We start from the raw sequence: 19,280 nt of genomic DNA, 5'->3' as shown, positions 1-19,280 counted from the left end.
AGCAGACTACCCGGGGCGTTGCCGGGTATCGGGGCGCAGGTCCCTCTCCAAGCAACGCACCTCCTCGAGTTCACGGATCCACGGGGTGCTGTGCGGGTAGCCCCTTCTCGGGACACGAGGGTTCCGTGCGACCGAACAGCAAACAGGTGAGACAGCAACCCAAAGTACAGATGTGACGAGGCAGTCTGTGCCTAGGTGAAAACTCAGTCAGGTAGATAAATACACGCGGTGCCCGGTTTCGTCCTAGAACAGGCAGCGCTCCTGTAATCAATGCACGCCGCAAATACTGGCCAGTGTAAGTGTGGTGCACATGCCACATAGGTTCATCCTTTTAAAGTGTGCCCTTCGGGGGGAGTGTATTCACATCCCATCACCACAGTCAGGTTCAGAACATTTTCACCCCAAAGAACCCCATACCCATTAGCACTCCCTACCCACTAACCTCCTTTCTGTCCTTGTGGGTTTGCTAACCCTGGGGCTGTCCTCTAAGGTGTAGGTACTGTGTCCACCTCTCAGCCATGCCGCCACCTCACCCAGCCTGTGCCTGAAGGCAGTTTTCTTCCACCAGGCTGTCAATGTTGTGCTCATTCCATCAGAGCTCAGATGGCTCTCTTTGGAGTGCCATTCATTTCTTCTGTAGTATCTCTTCTTCCGACAATATAAGATTGTCCTATGCATGTGCTTTGATAGTTTGCCTTTTTTTCCCCCCACTTAGTATGTCCCCAGTAGGGAAATGATGAACCACTTGCTCAATAAAAGATATCAGGACATCTGATTAATCATATAGAGAAAAAAATTAAGAGTGCTTTCCCCCACACCAGCATAATAATTAGTTTCAGATCATTGAAATACATAATTATATAACCAATAAGTATACAGGATGATATCAATAAAATATTTGAGACTATTCTAAGCATGACACCAACACAGACCATAATGTGCACAGACTTGCCCTGGCGATCTTGTTTAAAAGCAGATTCTAATTCAGCAGGCCTGGGTAGGTCCCAGAATGCCCCCTTTCTGGGGAGCCCCCAGCTGATGTGTGTGCTTCTGATCAGTGGACCCCACTCTGAGTAGCAGAATCACAGAGTACACGGAAATTTACAGTGTTTAAAAGAGAAAATAAAGATTATATTCAACTTGGCTTTTCATTTACCAGAAATAAAGATCACTGGCACCTACAGTGTTTTTTGTGTTTCTTGATTTGCATGGATTCCTTGCAAATAGTTTCTGAGCCTCCTTTTATTTAGATATGAAACATGAGAATGATCTGGCTTTAGTGAAGCTTATTTTATAAATCAAATGTGAAGAAAATATCAAACATGCTTTCTTCAGACTCTAAATGTGGCTCCCAACAGTTCTGGTCTAGCCCTTCTCCGGGGCATCCCTCCTTAGCTAAGGAGTCAGGCAGGAGCCTGGGGAAGCAGGTCAGGGTAGGACAAAGCCCACCCTCAACACTTGGCTCCCTTGAGCCAAAAGTAGGCCCCTGTCCCAAACATGCCAAAAAAAAAAAAAAGTAAACAGCATCATGGAGCGGTGCAAAAGGCTGCCTTTTGAGGCCAGGAGAGGCCGCCCTGTGGCCAGGCTGTCCTATAGGGGAGACCTGCGCGGCCAGCTGGGCCATGTTCCTAGCAGCCCCTCTCCTGTGTGCTCATGGTCAGGGGATCAGCAGAGACAGTTCTGCACGAGATCTGGAGGCTGGAAGAGGAGCTACAGCCTCAGATTTTTCTACTCAGAGGGACCACACGTGTGGCGATCCCTCTTGGGGACAGCAGCTCTACCCTCTGTTCCACCTCCTAGGGGCCCACGCAGCCTCTCTCGAGCCCAGTGTGCCTCTAAGGCTTACAACACAGTGCCCAGCTTCTCAGGACGGACCATCAAGGCTGGGTGTGCAGAGAAACGTAGGAGAGGGGCCTGTCCTTCCTCAGGGAACCTGACCTGTCCTCACTCGTTCTCCACACCCTTCCCTCAGCCGGTCATCTATCCAGCTCCCACAGCCAAGCTAAGCCTGCAGACCAAGCCCAGATGTGTCGCCCTGTCCCTGTCTTGTCTGTCTTTCCCTCTCTCCCTCCCTGTCTCCCCCTGACCCAGATAACGAAGCGACAGTGAAATCCACAGCTCCAAGTCTGCATGATGTGTGCTGTGCGTCTTGTTGCTGTGACTTGTGGGTTTCATTTACTCCTTGAGGAGTAAGATGATCGGAGAAATCTTTGTTAGAGACGTGATTTTAATCAGCTGCTTAGGAGAATTTGCAGAGTCTGACAGGACTGAGCAACTAGCACAGTACAGAGCCCTGAGTAATATTTGTTGTCACATGACCTGGCCCTGTGATGTGTGTTCCTTGAAGCAACTTGGGAGAAATTGATTATTTTTGTGACCAATTACTAAATATTTGCAAAAATTAATTGTTAAGTATTTAATTTTGTGTTTAAGTGTTTGATACTATCTTTAAATATTTCTAAAAATACTGTTTAATAGATTGATAGGAGTAAGAAATAGGACACAGAACAAAATACAAGTTGCCCTCTGCTTTCTCAAAGGTTCCTCATCTGTTAAAGTATCAATAAATTACACACACAAGGAAAGACAAACCAAAGGAAAATTTAAAGCCACTAACTTGGACTTCGAAGGAAATGAAAGTGTCAGCCTGCCAGGTCAAGAGACCAACAGTTCCATGACAATGGGCAGGTAGCCTGCAGGAGTCAGACCAGCAGAGGCAGGGAGAGGGCTGAGGCTATAGTTAAAAAGTAAAGTGAAGTCACTCAGTCATGTCTGACTCTGTGACCCCATGGACTGTAGCCTACCAGGTTCCTCTGTCCATGGGATTTTCCAGGCAAGAGCACTGGAGTGGGTTGCCATTTCCTTCTCCAGGGGATCGTCCCAACCCAGGGATTGAACCCAGGTCTCCTGCATTGCAGGTAGACGCTTTACTGTCTGAGCCACCAGCAAAGTCAAGAGGGAAGCCACCAGGGAGGCTATAGTTAAAAACTGCCAAATCACAACACATTAAAAGCAGCCTGAGGTGGACCCGCGCTGGAGAGAATTGGCCCTGGATGTCCAGGGCTCGGTGGAGAGATTTCAGAATGGTCTGGAAAAGGTTCAGTGGAGCAGGATGCCAGAGCCGTGGCCATGCTGGGGTGTCCTGACCCGGTTGACCTCGTGGTGAAGAGAAGGAAGCCGCAAAGGGACCCAAGCCTTCTCTCCCTCGCTCCCACCCCCTCCTCCTTCCCACTCTGTGTTCTTTAAACAAAAGGAAAGTGTTCCTTTACTACTTACATGATGACAGATGTCTATGGGTAGCCAGTCCATCATCACAGATGAAAGGATGCACATGGTCCAGGGGAGAGGTATGACCTCGGCTGAGCTGCCTTTCAGGCTTGAGCTGCTTTCTTTTTGTGCCTGACATGCAATGTGTGTGTGTGTGTGTGTGTCCATGTGCATGTGTGTACAGGCAGGAGCTGGGTCTCACCCAGCAGTTGCCAGCCCAGCACAGTCTCCCTGTGTGTCTGGGTGTCACTCACAGTCAAGGTCATGAGAGCAAACAGCCTCCAGAGCTGCCATGGGACAGGACCCCTTGTCCCCTGAATGCCTCCGCCCTGCTGTCATGCCCACCACCCTGCCCTGTCTGCCTCCTGTCCCCTCTGGCGTGTCCTGAGCAGAGTCCTGCAGCTGATGGCCTTGGCCTGGGGCCACTCTCTCACTGGATGCACATGGCTCCCCCTGGCAGTTGGGCCTCAATCCACCCTTACGTTGGCTAAAGGGCACCTGGGTGGTTTTCTGGTTTGGGCGACCATGAATATGTAGCACTAAAAATATTCAGGTTCTCGCACCCTTGGGGTGACATTGCGCCCCTGGGAGCACATGCTTTGGGGTGACTGTAGAGGGGCATGGCTGGTTTGCATGGACTTCGGTGACAAGTCACTGATTGGAAACTGGCAGCTCTTCTCTGGGGGTGCTGCCTTCCCTCTACACTGTCCTGCATCCTCGCCAGCACTTGCCACTATCAGCTTTCTGGCTCACGCTGTGTAACTTTCCTGGGGCGGTGTCCATGGCAGCTGAATTCCTCTTCTTTTTACTGATACCCTGATTGCTCTGTTGCAGCCAGGGGTGGCTGTGTGCCCACCTAGCCAATGAGATCAAACCAGACATTTTAAAGGGGTGACGCTGGCTTCCTCCTACAATAGTGAAGGGATGATGTGATGGTTCCAAAGGCAGCCTTCTTGCAAACAGGAGGACAAGAGTCATGAGCAGTGGATGGCAGCGTGGGGGACCCTCAGTGACATCATAAGTCAGTCAACCTGCCGGGGCTGCCTGTCCCCCACCTTCATGTGTTGCTCAAAGATGCAAAAATCTCTGTACCTCCTTGGTGATCCCTGCCTGAACACCAGCAACACGGGTACAGGAAAAGGAGGCCAGAAACACTGCAAGGAACACGTACCTCTGGACGGTGGCACCTGGGGAATCTTGGTTGCCCTGGGACACCTCTCATTGCTCCCATTTTGTGAACATGTGGGACCCCACATATCTCCAGGGAGCACACATTCTCTGGGAAGGAGAAGCTTGAAGTCTTTTGAACAATGTGAAAAAATGAAAATGAGGCTTTCGATGAATACTTGATGTCTTTGGGAATCACCCAGGTTATAAGTGAAAAAAGATACAAGAATGTACAGAATCCCAATTGTGTAAAAGGAAAATGGAGGGAAAAGAGATTAAGGGAAAAGGCACACAGCCGATGACCTGTTGGGTAGGAAGGTGTGGGTGGTCTCAGTGGGTCTCCCCTTTCTTAAGTGTCTGATGGGAAGCAGGCTTCACAATCATTCAAAACCTGGAGCTCGAGCCTCACCTCAAGGGACCTGGGTTGCGGCTGGGGCTCGTACCCCAGGGCATCTGCTTCCCCCAGCCCTGCCCAGCGTCTGTCCTGCAGCACTTGGGCTCTTCTCTCTGGCAGGACTCGCCAAGGTCAGGCTAGCACCATGGGTTCTCCACAGATGAGCAGCCTCCTTCCTGGGCCATTGTGGGTCAGCAGGCCTGATGTGTTTCCAAGATGGCAGTGGTGGCAGTGGCCCCAGGCTGGGGTCCCTGCACTCACCCCTGGTTTCCCGTGTGTTCAGCTGGTTAGATGGTCAGTTACTGACTCTTCAGCCCGCAGGGTGGAGTCTGTCCTGCCCAAGGGACGTTTTCTGGGTGTCTTGGCTCACGGCAGGATGATGGCTGCACAAGCTTTGTTAAGAAGCCAAATGCTGGTGCCAGGGTCACCAGGTTGGAGCCAGTCATGCAGCTCAAGTTCAAGGGCAAGACCCACAGCTTCGTCCTCTCCTCCCAGTGGAGGCTGTTCTCCTGACCTGAAAGCACCGCATGGGCCCCCTCCTCCCACTCCATCACCCCCGGCCATTTACTCCACCCTGCATGGCACATGGCCCACCTGCTCTGCCTCACCACATGCTCCCTACCAACCTGCCAGCTAGCCCGATGCACCTTTAAGCCCCGAGTCAGCAACTGGGACTCTGGGTGCCTGCCAATCCTGCAAGGGACCTGCGTCGACTGCCTGTCCCCAGACCCCACGTCCCTGTCATCCCTGATTGTGCTTTTCTCTTTGTGGCCTCGGACTTCCTGCTGGATGTGGGGACCCACATTGGAACTGTCCCCTAAAGGGGGTGCATCTGGGAGGGGTCTTCAGGCCAAGGGCAACCCCTGCCCACAACATGCTGACCCACAGGAAGTAGGGAGCCAAGATGTCCTGTTCAGACCCGACTTTCCAATGCAATGCCACACAAGACAGAAAAACTTTCTGTAGATGTTTATTCTACTTCATGTAACAAAGCTATGAAGTTCCATGTTTAAATGTACAGTGATATAATACTTTGCAATATAAAATACAATTTACAGAAATTTCTATCAAGTAAACCTAAAGAAACACACTTGATTTTTTACATTTGGTTGTATTTAAATTAGAAAATTTTTGTTCTACATGTAAAAAAAAAAAAACCTTCACATCACATTAGATGTTGGAACTCGTCACCACCTTAATGTAACTTAACCTACTGACAGGGTCTGTAACACCCACAAATCACCCAAACTGCTAAGTTCTTAACGTTCTCGCAGCTTAAACATTTGTGCTAGAAAGGGAAGAATCTGTAGTGATGTACAATGGAATAGACTCCAAAGAACAAAGGAAATTCTCTAACTTTACATTTGCAAAATTAAGTTTATGAAAATATAAAAAATTTATCAAAGTATATTTATACAGTCAAATAAATTAGCAAGTTTTCCTCTACTTTCCACTTCAGAAATACTTGGAAACACGACGAGAAGCAGCTTACTGTGCTTCACAGTGAAAAACATTCTAATTTGCAGTTTTTGAGCTAATTGCGCTATTTTCACCTCAGGCTTTATACAAATATTGTTCCATTTCAACGACAAATGCTGAGATTTATCACCTGACAAGGACAGCAGTGTGGAGCTAGTGCACTTTTCCTGGGACAAGAAAGAGCTGCTCAGGCAGTAAAGTCCAACCAAACTCTGTTCCTGATTATTCAAGTCAAAGAACGCCCCCCCACCCCACCCTCACCTTTTAAATTACACTTAATTGATTTATTTCCTTTCTTTAGACTGGTAAAATTTAAATCTTTTAAACTAAATGTTATTTAAAATTCAACAGTTTCTATTCAGATGTTGCTTTTAATCATGTTTTTTGGGAAAGAAAAAATGTAAGGCAATACATAAAAACTGAGCAAAACTAAGAAATGTTTTGTTTCCTGGTTGAAATTTGTAATTCAAATTTCTTTGTGACAAGAGAAAGATGCATCTGTTAAGTTTGGCATTTCTCAACCATCCAGAGGTTAGCTGACAGCCATGCACAGAAACCCATGGCCACCAGGTCCGAACCCTGTGAAAACAGACTCTGGAAACAGACACACAGGTGAGATGTCAGGAAAGGTATGGCTCTAACAGCCACTAAACTCCCTCAGAATTTACAACAGTCAAGTTATTAGAAAAGATAACTTTATAATCTGAAAAAGCAATATGCTTTTGTAGGTACGTTCCCATTTCAGGACATTTAAATGGAAATGTTAAGAGTTCTTAGTTTTTTATTTCTAAAAAAAGCATCAGAATTGTAAAGGTGTGAAATTTTGTAAGAAACCATTATACACAAAATTACAGTAACATTTCAAGTCCATAAAGTTCTATTTGCGCATGAGCCCCCAGTTCTTTGCAAGACCATCTGCTCAGCAGGGAATGCAGCTCCTGCAGGGCCCTAGGTCTGGGCAGTGGGGGCAGCAGCCCGAGGGGTCTCGGTCTTGGGGTCCCGGGGCCGCTCCGGGCTCCGGCTGCGGTCCCTCCGGCGTTCCCGCTCACGGGCCTTGTCACGGTCGCGGTCCCTGCTGCGGGACCTCTCCCGGTCGCGCCTGCGGTCCCGGTCCCGGTTGCGGCTCCGCTCTCGGCCCCGGTCCCACTCACGTCCCTTGTCCCTGCCCCCGTTCCGCTCGCGGCTCCTGTCCCAGTCGCGGCCAGCGTCCTTGTCACGGTGGCGGTCCCAGTCTCGGCCGCGGTCCCAGTCCCGCTCGCGGCTCCAGGTCCGGCCGCGCTCCCGCTCCCAGGGCTTCCCACGCTCCCTCTCACGCCGCCGGTCATCCAGGGCCCGGCCTGAGCGGCTGTCAGGTGGCGGGGCCTCGGGCTCCTCTGAGGCCTTGTCACGGGGCCGCCCCTCGAAGGTTGGGCCTCTGTACTCGTGGCCCCGGCCCCCCTCGCGGAAGTCGGTCTCTGGGCCCTGGGCCGGCGCAGCAGACGGTGCAGGAGGGTGGCTGGGCAGCTCCAGCAGTGGCCTGGGTGTTGGCTTGGGGCCGGGAGGAGCTGGGCCCTGGAAGTGGAAGCGAGGAGGCACAGGCTCACTCTTCTCTGGGAATGGGGCACCCCCCCGGGGCCCCCCAAAGGGCAAGGGTGCAGGTGCCCTCTGGCCGGAGAACCGGGGCGGTGAGTGGACCCGCTGCTCTTCAAACTGCTGAGGCTGCATCCCCCTGGGTCCAGGCACGAAGCCAGGCGCTTGGCCTCTGGGGCCCTCAAACTGCCCAGGGTGCGGCCCCCTTGGGCCCACGAAATGGCCTGGTGGGGGTCCTCGCTGACCTCCGAACTGAGAGGGAGGAGGGCCGCCTCGGGGTCCCTTAAACTGCGACAGCAGAGGCCTCCTCTGGCCCCCAAACTGGAACGGCGTGGCACCCCGGCCTCCTGGGAATGGGGCCTGCTCAGGTCCCTCGCACTGGGCAGGGCCACCCGAGGCCTCGCCGTACAGGGCGTCCGGGTACTCTCTCTTCTCCCCGTGTGCGTCCTTGCGCTCTTCCAACGGAGGCGGCCCTGCTCCCCTGGGTCCGCCCAGGTGGGACGGGGCGGGGCCCCTGCCGTCCCCATAGGGAGGTGGCCCATGTGGCCCTGAGAACAGGGAAGGGATGGGCCCCTTCTGAGGCCCGAATCTGGCCGGTGGAGGCCCTCCTCTTGGCCCATCGTTATTAGTGTTCTCTTCTGAAAATGGAGGGACTGGCCCCCGAGGAGCTGGGAAACTGGGGCCGTGAAGGCCCGACATCCCGAAAGCACGCGGCGTAGGCTCCCTCTGGCCCTGAAACTGGGGTGGAGGTCCCCCTTTCTGTGCCAAGGAGGGGAACACACCAGCCCCCTCTCCTGGCCTGGCCTGGGGCTCTCTGTCTCCTTCAGTGTCAGTGGCCAGGGTGTCACTTTTCTCGGCAAACTGAGCATTTCTCGGGTCATCGTACTGGGAGGAGCCCATCGGGTTCTCCTGAGGCGCATACATGGGCCCTGAGAAGCCAGGAGGGGGGAAGGCCTGGCCCTCGCTCTGTGGAGCGTAGAGAGGCTGGAAGGAGGCGCCCGGCGGTGTGGGCAGTAGTACCTTCCGGGCAGGTCTGGCCACGGCATCCAGGCCGGCCATGCTCTCTGGCCCGAGGCATTCTGAGGGCTCACGTGGGGGACCATCCTGTTTGGCCGGCGGTGGGGCCTCTTCACCCGGAGTCCACGGCGGAGGGGCCGACTCAGGTTCCTCCTGGGCCGGCAGCAGCCCCGGACCGGCGGAGGCCCCTCCGGGTGCTTCTCTGGCTGGCGGGGCCCTCAGGGCAGCCTCGCTCTCATTGCTCTCCACGGCCAACCGCCGGGCTTGCCGGGGGTCCCGGCTCAGCCGCGCCTCGGCGCTTGGGCCGGGGGCCTGGCTGGTGGTGGGCCCCGGAGCCGGCTTGACCGCAGCCTGCGGTTCCTGTGAGAATAGCTCGGCCTTGGGCAGTGTGGCCTTTGGAGGCGGTGACATGAGTGCGTCCGACACGGAGAAGTGGGCCATGGAGGCCCCAACGGCGGCCCGCTGCTGCCTGAGCGCCTCTTCCTGCTCCTCCACCTGCCGCTTCTGCTCCTCGATCTGCTTGTTGAGCTCCTCAATCATCTTCTGCTGCTCCACCAAGGAGGGGGCAGAGAGGCCAGGCCCGCCACGTGTGTCTACACACATTCTGTTGGGCAGGTCATCGATGGTCACTTTGGCTTCCTCTAAGATCGTCTCATCCTCGGGGTCATAGGCCACCTCCTCCCGCTCAGCTGCCTCAGGGGCCTCTTCCGCGTCCTGGTGCCTGGCCTGGTCACTGGGCGGAGTGTCCAGGGCTCTCTCAGGACCGTACTCTTCCTCGGGGTCATACGGCCTATCGTCCTCCTCCTCCTCCAGGGCTCTGTCTTTGGAGAGCTGACCGAACTGCTGGACGATGGGGTCCAGCAAGGGTGCTGCCGTCAGCCCCCCATCGGTCTTGGCTTTGGAGTCCTGGTGGGGGGCTGGGGCCGACTCCACAGGCTCTTTGGAGAGGGGGTCAAAGGACTTCTTCTTCCCAAAGAGAGTCTGCAGGATGTGTTCCAGGGGCGAGGCGGTCTTTGAAGTAGAAGAGACAGAGGAAGCAGCCACTGGAGCTGTTGCCGCCGTCCCGGACGGTGCTGTGGCTCCTGGTTTGAGGGTCGACAGTATTTTCAACACGGAAGACGAGCCTGGCGCCCCAGTTGCTTCTGGAGGAGGGGGTGGGGGTGGGGGAGAGCCTGGGGGCGTGGTGCTGACAGCCGTGTCCCCTGGGCAGAGCTGGTACTTGGGGGGCCTCTTCTCCGGTGGCAGGGCAGCAGGCACTTTGGGGTGGACAGGCTCCACCTCATCCTGTGTCAGCAGGCGAGCCCGCTTCTCCTCCGTCTTGTCTAGCTCGCCAGCACCTGAGGGCCGTTTTGTTTTCTGACAGATTACTAACCCGAGGATTATGTTTGGACGCGGTGACTCGAGACCTAAAAAACAAGAGTTGTGAGAATGTGAGAATCGCAATCAGCCTTTGTCCTTGAGAGGTAAGCTTTACTATGGGCAGGGAGGGGGAGGAGATTCTGTGGCCAAGATAAAATCAAGTGTTTGGAGAGGTACTGTGACAGACGCAGACTGCACCAGGACCGCACTGCACACTTGCCCGGCCTGACGCTCCACAACCCATGAACCGGGCCCCTGATTCACAGACACATTCATCCCAGTGGCTGGAATTCTACAGGTGTCTGATTACACACAATGCTGAGACAGAAGCACCCGCCCCAGACCGTTAACATATTGGAAATGAAGCCTGTATGGCCCACAATGTTTTCTAAAATACTGAGCTCTGTTCTTTCATTTGTCTCTTGCTACAAATCAGGAGAGTAGCACCCTCTTTCGACTCTAACTTATGAGCTGCAATATATAAATTATTTTATACTAATGTTAAAGATTCAATTAGGGACCAATTCTACAACTCAATTACAATGATTAATATAGCACACAGCATTCCATTAAGTTCATCACTCACTTGTGAAAAAAATTACAATTAACAGGAAAAATGATGCTGACCATAAGGGCTAAAATAAACATTCTTTCAGGTTTAATAAGCAACTCAATGACTAGTAACTTATCAAGAGCTACCTAATGCTCAGGACTTTGTCAACAGAGGACATGGGCCTCAAAGTGCACAGGTGTTCACATGGAAAACATGCTGAGAATTTCATAAAGAGCACAGTTCTTAACAATGACTATTTCTTCAATAAGGCCGAACTGTAGTACTCTATATCAGAAACGCTACTGTTTCAGTAAGGCCCCCCCACCCCAACACTCATAATAAATCCAGAATACTGACAGGGGAACAGAAAAACCCAAGTCACAAATCAGTGATTTAGGAAGAAATGATAAACACAGGAGAAAAATTCTGTTTCCACAGCAGAAGATAGTTAAAATTAATCAAATTGTATAATTTCAACTTATGGATAAATCACCACTGTTTATAGATATTCACACTACAGATTTCCTATTTATTCACTAAGAAGCAAATTGGGATTGCTTTTCCTGTCCTTTCTGTGATTTTAAGTTGCTCACAAATCAGTTGTCTCTGGACACCGTCACGTGGTTCCAAGCATTTCTGTCGCCCTTCCTAAATGCCAGCAGAGAGGTGCTGACGAGGAGGGCCAGGCCCGCCAGAGTGAGCTGGGCCAGGCCAGCATCCACACGGGTAACCTCCACATGAAGCGCCTCCAGCTCCTCCCCACATGGCTTCTGGGCCTCCTGTTCACAGGTTGATGTTCAGTGGCCGAGGGCCCATGAAGAACCGCACTAGTGAGAGGAGGGGCTTCCAGAATGTCTTCTGACTGACCTGACACAGCTGTGAATGGGGGAAGGAGCTGGACACAGTGGGTCACGGGTTCATGGGCACAGGAGGGCCAGGCCCACTGCACCCAGCATCGTATCCAAATAGCTCTGCTCAGATGTCAAAGGTAACCCATCAAGTTCACTTTCTAATCAAAATGAATTATTTTAACTTGGTATGCCTCTCACTATAACAGCCTTCTACTGAGTATTTATAGCTCACGAAAACCCAGACTAGGGTAGTCAGTTGCTCAGCTGGCTCTCAAGGCCCTTCTGGGCTGACTGTCGCCAACTCGGCCCCAGAGCTGGCAGAACAGGTCCCCGTGCTGTGCACAAGCTGGAGCCTCGGCAGCCCTGTGAGCAGCAGATTCACGTGCTTGGCGATGGCAGGCAGGAGCCCTGGCCAGGGCCATCCTTTCAGGGCAGGGCCCATGACGGTTTTCACTGGAGACAGGCTGTGCCACCTCTGAAGAGCTAGACCTCTGAAGGGCCAACACTAGGGCCTGCCTGGGGTGTGAACCAAGCTCGGGCCAGAGTGGCCGTGTGTGGACTGTAGTCACCACGTTAGCTCTGGGGTCAGCATCCTGTCCTCAGTCAGCACTGCTCCCACCATGGCTCTCACCAGCTCCAGATGCTTCCTAACCAACAAAGTGTACCTCAGACTCAGCAAGACACTTCAGACTCTGCCTTTGTGGTCACGGCCATCACACATAAGGTTATGATGGAACTGCTTCACAATTATGTTTGTTCTGAAAACACTAAGCTCCCTGGCATCTCCTGAGCAGGACTATGGTTAAATGCTTTCCGCTCTCAGCTACCCCATCTGCACACGCCTCATCAAGCTCCGGAGTTGGAGGAGTGTTAGTTTTGAACCTCCCTACTAATCTCCAGGATCTTACAGCTACACTGGGTCGTCTCACAATGCACGCCCCTATCTGGAAGCAGTCAGATCTCATCCAACTCTCACGATCAGCTTATGGAGCATGAAGACCTGAAATGTCACCAGCACCTCGGAAAGGACTTGCTCACGGGAGAACTACATCTCCCTGCACTACACGGGGCCTTGGCAGTGACCCTCATGGAGATGAGGACATGTCCACTGCACCCACTCTGCACTCTCACATGTGGGCGTCTGGCAAGGCCGCCACTGGGGGAGTGGTGAGACAGTTGTCCCCAAAGACGTCCACTGGGGCCAATGTGGCCATGACCACTGCTGAGTGTGAGCCCTGGAGGAGAGGCACCCTGAGAAGAGTGTGCAGAGACAGGGGCTTCAGAGAGGGCATGGGGCACACCTAGCCCCAGCAGCAGTGACCAGCCAGGGTGCTGATGTACCCACCTTCCTTTGAGGGTGGTTGTGAAGCTTATGAGAAAGTAGATGAGAAGTAGGTGCGGGGGACACTGAACTACTGATTCCAGACAAGGGGTGTTGACCAGACTGAGCACCAGGATGTTGGCACCCCTACTCAACTCTCCAAACTGTGAGAGCAAACGGTCCACAATGTTCCAAGGGGGTGAAACAAGTCTTTCAGCTGCACGTAGCCCCAGGCTCACAGTGGGAGGGCCAGTCCCAGACTGCTCATATAGACAGAAGTGGACTCACTGAAAAGATGTGTGATTATTTCCTGAGCCAAGGTCCAAACAGGGGCCTGTGTCTGGGGGTCAGCAACAGGGTGACCAGGGAAAGTGATGAGAAGTAGCAACCCCCTCCCCGGGGTGGGGGGTGCCCCCAGATACCTCAGATGTGCCACTTGGAAGGTGAGGTTTAGCTTTAATCAATAAACTAGCTGAGAGCAGCCTCCTTAGCCCCATCATCATGATGCTGCTACCCCTAAGTCTACCTGGCATGCTCCACTATTCATTATGTAAAGTGAAAACCTTCTTATGGCCTGAGTCTGACAAGACAAAATGTTCGCACCTGCGGGAACAGAAATTGTGTTGGTGTTAACAGGTACCGCCATCAGTGTTGGGTGGAGAAGCCCTGCCTGACCCTGCACACTCACTCCCCAGCAGACCTCCCACACTGGGTCCCTAAGACCTGTGGTCCCAGTGAGCAGAGTGCCGTCCGTCCACGACCGGGGGCCCGTGCAGTGTCGCCCGCACAGCCAGAAGCTCATGGAGTTGGCGTAGGCAAAGCAGGCAGATAGTCCTCGGTCACGGTGCACCTAGACAGGTACCAAGACCTACCAGACGGTTCAAACTCAGACAAACAATGACCAGTTTCCATGAAATATTTTTTATTGATTTCAAAGGAGAGAGAAACACATTCCTCATGGCATGACTGTGATTCTGATAACAGTATCTCTGCACAGCTACGGAAGCGCGCAACTAGGCACGCATGCACACACACACGCAGACACTCAAGACATGCTTACCTGACAACATTGTAAGTCATGGACATTTTCAGCTAATTCAGGAGACAATAAGGAGTGAAGACAGAAGACACCACGGATTGACCCCATCTGCTAAGAAAATGGCCTTTTCCTTGCCACACCTTAGAAGGTATGACCCTGTCCTTTGCTCAGTGTGGTTGGGGAGCCCTGGCCGAGACCCTGCGTCCCAGGAGTGGAGCCTTGTCCCAGCATGAGGGGCAGCGAGCTGGGCTACGTTCCACCGTAAAGAGTACTGTCAGCTGGGTCAGAGGGACGCAGGCCTCACAGCTGTACCCCGAAATAACATGCAGGGTGGCATGTGACATGACGATGACCTGGCCTCTCTGGGACAAGTCTGAGAGCACACAGGACAGAAGGTCCTGGAGGTGGAGCAGGCTCAGGGTGTGCTTGGACGCCACGCAGGGGGCTGGGCTATGGGCTCTGTGTGAAGACCCCTCCAGGTCCACCATCCACAGTGCGGGGTGGAGAGCAGGCAGAGGGTGCAGGCCTCCCCAGCTCTGGACACGGGTTCAAAGCCTTGTCTCCACCTGCTTCTTGGGTGTGAGCCACACAGTGAAACCCACTGGCTCCTAAGTTCAGTGGTGAGGGTAACCAGTAATTCTTCCAGACACTGAGTCGTGCTGAGTGGATCGCTCTCCACCTCCAGCTCCGGCAGCCGGCCTGCGGGCTGCTCAAAGCCCTGTGCCCCAGTGAGGCCTCAGGACGGAGCCAGGGCCGGGGCAGACCCTGGCTCCACACACCCTGGTCTGGTGGCCTCAGGCAGCAACACCCCCAGGCAGTGCGAGTGCTCAGCTGGGCTGGCTGCTTTGAGGGACATGACGCCCCTCAGGCTAGGCCTGTGCCATCAAAACGGTACAGAGACAGCAGAGCACCCTACCCACCTGGCAGACACTGCACACGCCACGAGCCTGGGACCTGCCCACGAGCACTTGCACCGCATCATGATTTAAGTGCGTGAAGTGGCCCAGGGAGGAGTGTGGCCCCGGGTCAGGGCGTCTGGCCAGTGTGCAAGTGGACAGAAGACACACAGATACCACTGTCAGATGAACATCCCAGGAGAATTAAAAACACATATACCAAGTTAAACAAGCTGAGACTTAGAAGCCCTTCAATCAAAAAGTCTTGAAACGTCTTCTCTCTACTGTGGGTGAAAATCTGCCACAGGAGCTGTGGGGCGCCCCTTCAGGAGTCTCAGCCTCGGGAATGTGGGGGTAGGAGTGATGTCCACCCTGTTAGTCACCCAACGTGGTCACTTGGCGGTTGAGGCAAGCACTCTCACCCAGCCCTCCTCGTGGCCGTGTCACCCGGAATGCCCAGTGCGGCCCCCACCCAGCATGGCACAGTGTGTCAGCTCCTGTCTGGGCTTCACTGGAGAAGTCTCCTTGGTGGCCCCCTGGCCACTTCCTCCCTACTTCATCCCCATGCCTGACTCATCCACCTCTGCTCTCCCGGGGACTGTCCCGTGGCCCCAAGCCTGGCTAGTCCCTGGCTCATGTGACAAGATGCTCTGGAACGGAGTCATGGAGCCTGCAGGTAGAGCTATAAGAGGGGCTCCGACAAGGCTGGAACGGTCTCCCTGCCCCACTGGACAAGCACTCAGCACGTGCCTATCTCCATTTATGCTTGCACTAGGCCCCATAAAGGCTACCGCCCTCAGGACTGACCAGGGGCTTCTCACGCTGTTGGATAGCTGGTTTCACGACCGTTACTGCAGCATCAGGAACACGGTGTCTGGGGACTGGCCAGAGCCTCAGGAGCTGCCTGCCAAGAACTTTGGCCATAGCCCTTCCTGCCACCCATCAGGCAGCACCACTTTAGCACGAGCAAGGCCAACGGCCCCGCGAAGCACTTGGCTTCTGACACGTGTTTGGCATTGAGACAGTCTGTGTGTGGTTCTAGGAGCACAAACCTGTGGTTGTGGGGACTGACAAGACTGGCAGCACAGCTGTAGAGCCCACCAGGGGCAAGTGGCCCTGCAGGGGTCCAGCCAGCACAGGTGGACGCATGTGTGCATGTGGCTGTGGCAGAACCATGGCCATGGACACGGAGATGCCAGGTGCAGGGGGCCCCTAAAGATGCCAGGTGCAGCCACCACCCCTGAAGTAAAGTAATTCAAGAGCCCTGAACATGTGGTGGACTCGGCATCTCTGAGGGGCTATCAGTCTTGGGGGCTTCATGGCCAAGGGGATGCTCCCACGTGGGTTATCTCTCTGTGAAATTTAAGTCACATCAACCTCTCAGGGTTTAGAGGGCCCTCAGAGACCACGTCCCCCTTGGAACCACCTTGGTCCCTCCACAAGAGATCAGTGTGTAAGTCACACTTTCATGCAGAACTTTATAAGGAAGGAGCAAGCAGAAAGAGGCCCACTGAAGGTAAAACTCAAGCAGCAGGTTTCAAAGCGCCTATTTCTAGAGCCATTTCCTATCTCACTGCCATTTCCTGCAACTCCTTGAAATGAATCCCCAAGACGAGGAGAAACAGCCCGGCTGATGTCCAGAGGGAGGCAGGACTGAAAGGCCAGACCTTGGCCCACCCTGCACTGCCTCAGCTCCTGCACGTCAACACCTGCTTACCTGGGGCCAGGCAGGCTCTAGGTGGACACTGCAGGGTTGGCCCTCTGCACAAAACTCTTTTAAGACAATTTATGCTTTGACAGGGTACCTCCAGTGCCCCCTCCTGTACCCTGGAAGTTCTGCAGCCCAAGCTGCTTCAGCTCTGCTCCAAGTTCCTCTGCCAAGGCAGGTCTAGGGGAGGCTTAGTGTCGGTGGGAGGGGATGTTTGGGGTCTGAAGGCTGGTGCTTACCTGGCCCCTCAAAGGGCAGCAGTTTGGAGGGGATGGGGTCGGCGGCGCTGAGTGGGATCAGGTAGAGGTCCTTGACATGCCGGCTGTTGTTGGCCACAACGCCGAAGCGGTCGCGGCTGCTGAAGTAGGAGTAGAGTGAGATGTAGGCCACCTCCTCCTCCTCGGTCGCGGGGTGGAAGCGGATCAGACAGAGCTCCTGGACAGACAGGACGGGAGCATGGGTCTGTGGCTGCTCGGAAAAGCTGCTGAGCCTCAGGGGCAGCTGCGAGGGAAGCAGCACCCAGTCCTGCTGCCCAACATGTGAGAAAAACAGGGCAGTGAAGGAGCACAGGCCCGAGACTCAAGACTGCTGGGTTCCATCTTAGTCTCGGAGGAGCCTCTTTAAAATTATTTCTATTTATAGTCCCAGGGGGATATCGACACAGATCCCACCTCATGGGGTTTTTGAACCAAAGGGTTCATCTGCGTGTAGGGCCAGTATCTCACACAGAGCTAAGAAACCACGAAGCGTGTGATGAGCTTTCTGCAGCTCTGAAACCCAAGGGCTGAACTGGACCAGGGTCATCACCCTCTGTGACCTCAACAAACACCAGAGCCCCTCCACCAAAGAGCAGCACACATGCAGATACATAGCTGAGTCCACATCTCCGCTGGCCCCCTACCACTGCCCACTCTACTCCAGCAGCTCAGCAGTAAGGAAGCAAAGCACCCGTGTTTCTGACCGATTCAGCTGCACACACATCACAAAGCTTCCACCACCATGCTCCCCAAACACACCCTCACAGGGCGGCCAGCTGTCAGCTGGATTTGAAACATTCACCTGGAAACATCTCACAAACTGAGATATTTCAAGTACTAACAAACCCCTCCTTTCTCGGGCACAGCGACCAGGCTGCAGGCAGGTACCTTGGACACTGAGGATTTGAGCTTGCCGATGTAATCCCAAACGGTCTTTGGAGCAATCCTCCCGCCAATGTGAATCGTGTCGGGCAGGTCCTAAACGGAATAGACTCTGAGTAAGTGGCCAGTAAAACCCTGGTGGTCACAGAGAGAGCCCAGACACCAGATTCACAAGAAAACCACAACTATTCCAAACAAAGTAGCGATTACGCAGTCAAACACTGCTCAGTTAACTAACATCCAGGATCATGAATGACCAACCTCAAGGATGGTACGAGGACAATCGTCTACTAACTAGGGTGACAGCAAAGCATTTTAACATTCTCTTTTAAGAACAAACAGAGAGTAACAATCAGGTATGATTCACAAGTGCCTGAACACTCTTGGCTGAGTCTAAAATGCTAGTGCTGTTTCATTAATTTTGAAAAACAACGGTGCTGTGTGTGTGCCCCTGCACACATGTGGCTGGGCACACATACACCCACCCAGGTCCTGCACAAGCTCTAGTGGAGCAGAGGGAGGAAGAAGAGGAGCTTCAGCTATTTCAGGGAAGATGAAGGGTCTGAATTCTCACCACTGTGTGAACTGCATAATCTCAGACTTAGCCCAGCACAAACCACCCCTATTTTGCCTTTAGAGGAGCTTGTGCATCCAGACACTCAAGAGGAAGACGGTCACACTTCTGACTCCAGTGCAGGATCAGAATTCCTTGGAAAACTACGCTCACGCCCGTGTGCACACACACATGCATGCACACACACACACTCTTTTCTCTTGGTTCATATCTGACTCCAATGCAGGATCAGAGTTCCCTGGAAAACAGGTGTGTACATGCACGCACGCATGCACACACACACTCTCACACTTCTCTCTCTCGGTTCTAACCTCACTGAGATAATCAAAACATCCAGAGACAGGATATGCCTTAGTGACAAACTTGGCTACGCTTTGCATGTTAATAAATCCTTTCCAAATGGTGCTGAGTCGAGACAAGAAGAGGGTTGTGTCTCCTTCAGGAGGGGACCGGGACTCTGAGATGCTGCAAAACAAAACCACAGAAAGTAAGTGAACCTTCTCTCTCTGCCCAAAGAATTGCCAGTATTTACTTAAATTGTGTGAAAGTCATGTCTGACTCTTTGCAACCCCCACGGACTGTAACCTGTCAGGCTCCTCTGTCCATGGGATTTTCCAGGTAAGAATACTGGAGTGGTTTGCCATTTCCTTCTCCAGGGGATCTTCCCACCCAGGCATCGAACCCAAGTCTCCCACACTGCAGCAGACTCTTTACTGTCTGAGCCACCAGGGAAGCCAGACTCTTTACCATCTGAGACACCAAATACATTCTGGTCAAAGAAATATATACTGTATAGGCAACAAAAGCAGATGGCTCTAAATTTAGTTTTTAAGATCTATATGTCTAAGAGGATAACCAGTCACCCTAAAACCGAAGGTTTAAAAAATGCCTTTTTATGAAACAGAAAACTGAAGAGAGCTGCACTTCTGGGTCACTCATCACTGCTC

The 19,280-nt window shown here is 53.2% G+C and overlaps 1 protein-coding gene across 1 annotated transcript in view; it reads right to left on the bottom strand.

Annotated features, from left to right (window-relative positions):
* Positions 1–6,604: 6,604 nt before the first annotated feature.
* Positions 6,605–19,280, bottom strand: part of DIDO1 (death inducer-obliterator 1) — a 30,094-nt gene continuing 17,418 nt past the window's right edge. Inside the window, exons 13-16 of the mRNA XM_068987197.1 lie at positions 18,645–18,798; positions 17,766–17,855; positions 16,860–17,055; positions 6,605–10,299 (exon numbers count right to left, since the gene is read on the bottom strand). Coding sequence (XP_068843298.1) covers positions 7,256–10,299; positions 16,860–17,055; positions 17,766–17,855; positions 18,645–18,798 — 3,484 coding nt within the window. The 3' untranslated portion in view covers positions 6,605–7,255. The remainder of the gene's footprint in view (positions 10,300–16,859; positions 17,056–17,765; positions 17,856–18,644; positions 18,799–19,280) is intronic.

This window comes from Capricornis sumatraensis, chromosome 15 (genome assembly GCF_032405125.1).
Source record: "Capricornis sumatraensis isolate serow.1 chromosome 15, serow.2, whole genome shotgun sequence".
Taxonomy (NCBI): Eukaryota; Metazoa; Chordata; class Mammalia; order Artiodactyla; family Bovidae; genus Capricornis; species Capricornis sumatraensis.
The sequence above is the reverse complement of the archived record's forward strand: the minus strand, read 5'-3'. Positions and strand labels throughout refer to the sequence as shown.